Source organism: Hyperoodon ampullatus (genome assembly GCF_949752795.1).
Source record: "Hyperoodon ampullatus genome assembly, chromosome: 11".
Classification (NCBI taxonomy): domain Eukaryota; kingdom Metazoa; phylum Chordata; class Mammalia; order Artiodactyla; family Ziphiidae; genus Hyperoodon; species Hyperoodon ampullatus.
In genome coordinates, this window is record NC_136924.1 from 79,384,532 (window position 1) to 79,392,917 (window position 8,386).

The 8,386-nt window shown below is 37.0% G+C and overlaps 1 protein-coding gene across 1 annotated transcript; it reads right to left on the reverse strand.

The window, feature by feature from the left end:
- Window positions 1–404: 404 nt before the first annotated feature.
- LOC307060049 (signal recognition particle receptor subunit beta-like) lies at window positions 405–1,214 on the reverse strand (the record flags this gene model as incomplete). Its single annotated transcript, XM_079714379.1, is given in 3 exon segments — window positions 405–916; window positions 919–952; window positions 954–1,214. Coding segments are annotated over 3 exon segments (807 nt in total).
- Window positions 1,215–8,386: the final 7,172 nt, after the last annotated feature.

Sequence of the window (8,386 nt, forward strand, 5' to 3'; positions counted from 1 at the left end):
TTCCATACACAGACAGGTTTGTTTCCAGGAAAAAGAGACCAAAGCACAGAAGCAGAGGACAAGAAAACATTTTAGATGATATTATATTCTCATGATAATATCCTCTCTACGTGAGGCTGGCTTGTTAGACCTTGACCTTACATCAAGCATATGCTAAAGGGACCTTACATACACTTTGAAAAGGGAAGACACGAATCAAATAAAACTAACCAGCTTGAAAGCAATAAGGGAGAACTGAACTTAAACACTTCCACACTGGTTTCAACAATAATTTGTTTCCAGAACAAGGAAAAGTTCCTAACTATATTTGTACCCCTTCTTTATCAACTCCAGACTACCACATCCTTTTCCAAAACTGTCAGTCACACACATACACATTCGCCTCTTGTGTTTGGATCTGGCCCTCAGGCGATTTTAGCCAGCCACTTCTCCAAGTCCTGGATGTCAGCAGAGCCAGCGTCCCCTCTTCCGCCCTTGGCACTGCACTCCAGGAACTCCACTTTGAGGGGCAACTGTGAGAATTCAGATTCTTTGCCTTTCTTTCCCAGCTGAGCAGTGGCAGTGCTAGACCTGTCCAGTATGCTGGGGGCAGCAGAACGGGTGACTCGTAAAGTACTGATTTCTTTTTCAAGCTGCTGCTGAATTAACTTTGCTGATTTTGCCATTGTAACGTCTTGCTTACTGCAAGCGATTAAGAATGACGGTGTGTTCTTCAGACCAATACGGTCAAGGAGGACTTGATACAGACACTCTGCCACATCTTTCACCTCTCGCTGGAAGGCTGCACTATCCACAACAAACACAATAGCCCTGGATGAAGCCTTAAACCGCTCTAAGAACTGAAGTCTCAAGCTCTCATGGCCAGGGAGGTCAATCAAGATCAGGCTAGTGCCCCTGTTATTGTTGACTCTGTAGAGCTGTCAGTGATGGAAGCCTGAGTGTCTCTGTAAAGGGCCTGTTAACAATCTGACAAAAAGCAATGTTTTCCCGGAGTCACAAAGGCCAACAAGAAGAACAGCTCTTTGACTGCTCCTTCTGCTCCGGATGAACTTCCAGAACACCAGCGTCAGCAGCACCGCGACGAGCGCCACCACGACTGACAGCAACGTCGGGTCCCTCTGCCGCAGTTCCTGCCGCAAGGAGTCCAGGTAGAGCTGGAAGGCGCCTCCGACACTGCCGCCATTCCCCATCCGCCGGGAGTCTGCGGAAGCCATGGCTGGGATCTTAATGAGTCATTTCTAATAACACTGTTTCACACGTCACTGGAAATAACCAGCCTTTGTCTAAAGAGAAGAATGACTTAAAATCACAGCGGAATTAAAATCTGAAAGTAATTCCTCTTGGCACCATCATGGAAACAGGTGCCAGTACCAAACAATCACAAGGAGAAAGAGAGAGCATTTCCATTCTTGCTTTATTCAAAAATTAATTCAACACCAGTATTAATTATATTAATCTGATATCGATTAAATAAGAATATATAGATCAAATTTCTTTGATCTATGTATTCTCAGCATCGAACTAAACGTAACACATATTCAAATGTGGGGTGATCTTAATAAAAGTGATATTACATAGCAAACCCTAGTGAAATAAATTCTTTCTAATGACCATTTTAGAAATTCTTCACTGTTTCTTCACTATTTAATGACCAATGGGTCATCAAAAAAGACCACAGTGTGTCACTAAAAAATATGTTACTCATAATATCTGATTGTCCTTCATTGTTAAAGATGATGAAAGATATTACATTTAAAATCAAAGGTAAATTTTACCAACTTACATACAAAAATGACACTACATCCAGCTTATATAACAAAGAAGAAAAAATATTTATAAATGTTAAATTCATTTTAAAATGCTGCCTTCTAAGACATGAAACTCAGACCTAGGCCACTTAAAACCAACTCACACTGTTGTCTAACAATGTCTGTTACGCAGATACCAAATGGGATTTGCAGCTTGCCATGAGATTAAAACTTAAATTCATCTATATACTTTATTGAACGTTGTTTTCTTCCCCTTTTTTTTAATGCTATGAGGCACTGTAACTCAAACCTAATGCTGGACCAGGAGCTGTATTGATAAATAAGAACTTTACAATAGCCATTATTATAATGAAGTCGCCACCAGCATTCTACTCTTCATCAGTTTTACTCTTTCCAGATGTTTCCTTTATAATTTGAATCAGTTAAATATAAACCCATGTTTTCTTACATAGACCTCAATGTTGACATCCACCAGAAATATTCTCGACTTTTTAAAGTAAAAATATCATGAATTATATACACCATTTAAACCTGTGGCAGATTAAAGATGGCCACAAATTCTTTAATATGCCTCCTATCGAGAAGCAGAGTCTATGTCTCCTCCCCTTAAACATCAATGGGCTCTGTGACTGATTGCTTTGACCAGCAGTATGTGGCCGAAATGACACTGTACCATTTTCTGGGCCTAGGCTTTACAAAGTGACAGCTTTCACCTCCTGTCTTTCAGAACACTCTTTCTGGAGGAAACCACCCTCCACAGAAGAAATTTGATTATCCTGAGACCACATCCAGTAAGGTAATGCAAAACAGACATGTGGAGAGCTCACACGAAGAGAAAAATACCTAATGAATCTCCCACTCTTCAAGTAAAGTTTGCTTTGATACTAGATATGTAAATGAAGAGGCCTTCAGAGGACCCCAGCACTTAGCCACCACCTGACTAGAACAGTATAAACCAGCAAAATCCTCCCCAAATTCCTGACCCACAAAATAGTGAACAAAATTAATTAAATTTTGATGTTGTTTGCTGCACAACAGAAAAACAAAAACTATAATTTCATTTTATGGCATGTATAAACTCACCATAACAACAGAAAAAAAGCAGACTGCCAATTTATAGGTATAAGGCAATGAAATTTTTAAAAACTTCTAAATTATCAACTTAGTATCTGAGAAAGTTCTCTTAATTGTCTTCCATTAACTAACTCATGAGTAAATCATGAGACAAACCAATGTTCTCAACTACTTTTGATTCTCACAGTGTGAAGGAAAGTGTCAAGGTTACAAGGACATGACCCCGAACCTGTGCTCCCATCAGCTAAATTGTACACTATCAAGAATTAGTTGTTTTTGTACATTCTTAATCTCAGTTTTATCTGTTAATATAATTACATAATTTGGTTAAATATTTTTAAAAATCTATAAGAACTAGAAGTAATTGTTCCCATGAATAAATTGAATACTTTACAACAAATTAATAAAGGCTAATTGCTTTAAAAAGAAATACTGTCAAGAGTCAAGACTATTTATAAACATTCAGTACAATAACCACTGGGACCATTTTTAACTGTCTCAGTACACTTAAAAGGAAATTGAAACTAGGAATTGAAGATAATGTTTTCAAGTTTTTTGTTTTGTTTTGTTTTTCTAACATCTTTATTGGAATATAATTGCTTTACAATGGTGTGTTAGTTTCTGCTTTACAACAAAGTGAATCAGCTACACATATACATTTATCCGACTTAAGAAAGTCCATGATGAACTCCAATCAAGAGATCTATGCTCACAGAAGAGATTTGGGCCCAACATCAAAAGACTGAACTATAAATATATATTATGTTTCAAGGTATGTACAGATCATCTTTATGACTACCCACTTTGGCCAAAAAAAATTTTTTTTAACTTAAAATTACCAAGCCAACTAAGTTGGATATAGGAGCCTGTACTATAAATTCTTTTTTAAAGTGTTCTTTAAATTAAGAAATAAGGACGAAGTTTCAGTTTTACAAGATGAAAAGAGGATGAATGGTAGTGGTAATGGTAGTATAACAATGTGACTGCACTTAATGCCACTGAATTATACACTTTATAATGGTAAAGATGGTCAATTTTATGCTATGCGACAAAAAGACTGAAGTGAATAGACTTCATAATAATAATCAAAAAGAAATCAAAAACATTACATTGGGCAAATTAAGCCAGTAACAAACAGTTCATATTGTAGTGGGTCAGGGAACAGGGCTAGAGTGGTATAGAAAGAGTCCATGTGGAATTAAAGAACTTTCTGGGGAAATGAAAATGTTTTGTATCTTGATCAGAGTATAGTTACACAGTTACATCTATGTCAGAACCCAAGAAGATATACACCTCTGATCTGTTCGTTTCACAGTATATACAAATTACACACTGATTTTTTTTAATGGGGGTATTGGGGCTGGGGCAGAAAGACTGAAGAAATTAGTCTAGAAATTAATTCATGAGAATTATCTCCTGAAACAAAATAATGGTATTTTTTAACCACCAGAATTATTACACAGAGCAGCTCATTGAAAGGTAACACACTAGTTGGTACAGAACCAAGACGTGCTACAATTTCTGACTAGTCAGTCATAAACGTTTTTAAATGTAAATAAGATATCACCATCCTTGATTACTTAAACTAAAACAACATATCCAGAAAGACTACAAGGCTCAGCTTTCTTCAGCTTAGCCCTGTTTTTCCATCTGCCTAATTCCTCCCTTCTACTTCAAGTCAATCCAATTTAATTCAACAAACCGGTTATACTACTCTGTGTAACATATGATGTGAGGAGCTAAGTATTATAAGGTAATACAAAGATGAATATATAGTAACCTCAACCCCCAAGGCACTTGTAATCTACTAGATGGCATTAAACAATAGATAACAGCTCCAAGAAAAGACTTCAAGATACTCACGATATTCACATTGAAACCCTGTGCAATTCAGACCAATATTTTGAAAGGTGATTTATTTTTTTAAAGTCAGGCAAAAGAGCACTAAGTAGCTCGTCCTCTAGGTTTATTCCCTCCTCTACTCCTTTATATTACCAGTGCAGGAAAATTCCATAAATATCTCTGTGTTTCCAAGAAACTTACGAATGCAAATACAAAGGCTCTCCTGTATTTTTATACATAAAAGATAGAAAATTCATGGCTACAATTCTATGAGTGCATGAGCAAAAGGCTCCACCATATTTCTAATAAAAGATATTCAGTTTCATTCAAACCAGTGACCATCGGTCCTGGCGATATATGGAAAATCATAGAGTGCAGACTTTTCTGGAGTGAATTATTCTGCTTTAAAAACTAAAATTCTAAAATTAGAATTATGAAGTGACAGAAAACATCACAATCTGAATTCTACTTACACAAAACCACATGATTTTCAATGCCAAGTTCCTAATTTACAGCTGGGAAAATCACCATTGAAGATAGCTGAGCTTGGATCAGATTCACTTAACATAAAACCAGATGTAGACCTCAAATTACATGTGACATCTCCAGCCACTCATATAAATAAGAATAATGCAAGCTGAAAGACAATAAATTCACCTAGACCTTTCTAAATTTGGCCACCCTAATGGTGCTATAATGTCCCTTTCCTAAACTTCTGAAATAAATTAGGAGAAAGGAAAGAAGAAAACATACATATCTTCTCTAAGTACAATTAAAAACCTTAAATTACTCATTTCAATTCTTCTAGATAAAGTCCTTTAAACAAGTCAAGAAATTCTAGATCTTGAAATACACTTGTCATTTTAAAAATATAAAGAAAAAACCCTACTAGACTCTTAGGATATTAAGTCTTGGCATGTCATCTCAGAACTCTTCCCCAAACAATTTGTCACAAGTGAACAGAAACAAGCTGTAATAAGGATGTACAGAGATATTTCTTTAGTTGTTTGTTTAATCAGCTACCGATTTCCCACCATAAGGTAAAAAACCCAAATGTATGTCAACAGGAGTTTGTCTGCAACTATAAAATCACTTTACATCAGTTGGCTTCAGAAGTTTGTACCCTATGGAAAGTCCATTTAAAATTTTACCTGGCACATACATGCTAAGATATCTTGTTTGCAGTTTGAAGCCACACTAGATTACAACCCACAGAGACAGGATTTCTAGTTTATTTCTCACAACCCACATGTACAAAACCCAAAATCGCGACATAGAAAAGCGTTGTTAAAATTCTGTAATAACAGTAAAGCAAAATAGTTCACCACAGAGTTCTTTTCTTGGGAATTTTTTAAAGCCTCTGTATTCATAATATACAACACTTCAACATCTAAATTAAGTATTTCAAACATACAAGGCTCACCTTGGAACTCTAATTGTAAGAGCTGTTTTAGGTTATGAATCAAACCTAACCTAGCTCAAACACTGAAAATTGAATAATAATGCCATGATGGCTTAATATGAACATGATATCAAATTCTATAATTATTTCATGGTTTATTAACAGTATATTTCATACTCAATTCTAAATGGAAATTAGTCTTGTGCTTCTTTATAGGCACCTACTCCATGTGACTTCAAGAATTAAGACTGTCATGCAGCATCACAGAGAGCTGATGTGTTGCAGCTGCATCACTTCAGAAACATCAGAATCTAGTACCGAGCTTTGCCCGTAATAGTGAATACCACTTTGAGTCAATATTGTGGTCCCTCACTGCTATACGGAATTCAAACCATGCAACCCTCACTGTCATGTTGATGTTTTCAATATTACCAAAAACCAATAAGCAAAAGTATTACTCAAAAAACACTTGGGATATTTGGAAGGTGAAATAATATGGGTTAAAGTTTTCTCAGTTATGAAGATACATCTGGAAACTCCTTTTGTTCTCAACTTAAGAAATACTTTATAAAATACACTGGCCAATTTCCCTGCCTGAGGAAATAAAGTATAGAGAGTCCTCAAATTACATATATCCTTTACACATGAACTATTCAGGGAGTGGAATAGATTTGTTCATAGTATGCAGTGAGACTTCCATCTTCTCTTTCCACTTTTCATCCTCACCACTACCATGCAATGTTAAAGCAGTACATGTTGTTAAATACTCATTTCAGAAAAGAACGAACAGATACAAAGAAAACTACAAAAGTTTAGCCTTGATAAAAAGTCAACAAAGATAAGAAACAAGAGGTATCTTCACATATGTTAAGATAGAACACTCAGCTAATGAAATGAAATGCTCTTGACCCACGAGGCCTATAATCATTTTGCCAACCCACACCCTTCCCTCCATGCTTCTTCTAGCCATAAGGGTAGACAACCTACGCCAAGCTACATATCTCAGCCATAATAATTATTCCTAAGGATAAGAAACTGACTCCAGCTGGATCAATCAATCTTTCCTCGGGATATCCACAACTAGAAATAGAAGGGAAAATCCCATACATCACAAAACTCTCCTCATCTTCTAAGTTCTAAACCCAGTGCCTTAACTTACTCCTCAGCATGCAGGTTCAGTCCCACTTTAGAAATTTTGCCTGAACTATTCCCTAGAGTACTCTTCCTCCAGATATTTGCATGGCTGGCTATTTCTTGTGATTCAGATCTCAGCTTTAATGCTCCCTGTGGACAAAGGCATTAGTAAGCAGCCACTTAATCACTGTCATATCACCTTATTTTAATCCCCTGCATAGCACTTACCACTTTAATATCCTTCTTTTTAATACTCACTGCTGTATCTCCAACACCTAGAATAGTGCCTGGCAGAAACTATACACTCCATTCATAATTTGTTGAATAAGTGAAAACTGTGAAGAAATGAGCCCAAAGCCAACAGCCACGGTCTTATCCCCATGGAAAAGCCAGTCTGAAAGAATGAAGCCACTAAGGAAAGAGACAAAAAGAAAACAAAGTAGAACTCCTTGAGGCATCTGAGTCTCTTCAGTCATCCCGAAGACCAGCTCCAACCCTGCCTATACTACAATTTGACTATGTATATCAGAGGACTTTAAAGGGTGTGCACATACCACGCTGAGGAGGACTAGGGGGTATGTAAGATGATCCATCAGAATGTGAGAAGCAATACTACATCTAAAATGGATTTTGTATTATCCTTTGTTTTAAAATATACAGATAATATTATAGTCATACATATACACAATGTACAGATAAATATACCCATACTGGATGTACATCTGATACCTAATAGAGAGGAACAATTGAAAAAGTCAGGAGACTATTATTGTTAATGAGGAAATTTGTTTTTCTTAAGCTAGAATGTTTCAGGTTTCTTTCATTTCTAACCAAGAGACTTCTGAAATGTACTTAACACATATTTGATGCTCAAATGCTTGTAAAATGATGAATGCACAGACATTCTTTATGGCTCCAGAGAACAAGTAAAAGCTAAAGGTAAACAGATTTCAAATCTACATCAGGGCTTCCCTGGTGGCGCAGTGGTTGAGAGTCCGCCTGCCGATGCAGGGGACACGGGTTCGTGCCCTGGTCCGGGAGGATCCCATATGCCACGGAGTGGCTGGGCCCGTGAGCCATGGCCACTGAGCCTGCGTGTCCAGAGCCTGTGCTCCGCAGCGGGAGAGGCCACAACAGTGAGCCCACGTACCACAGGGGGGAAAAA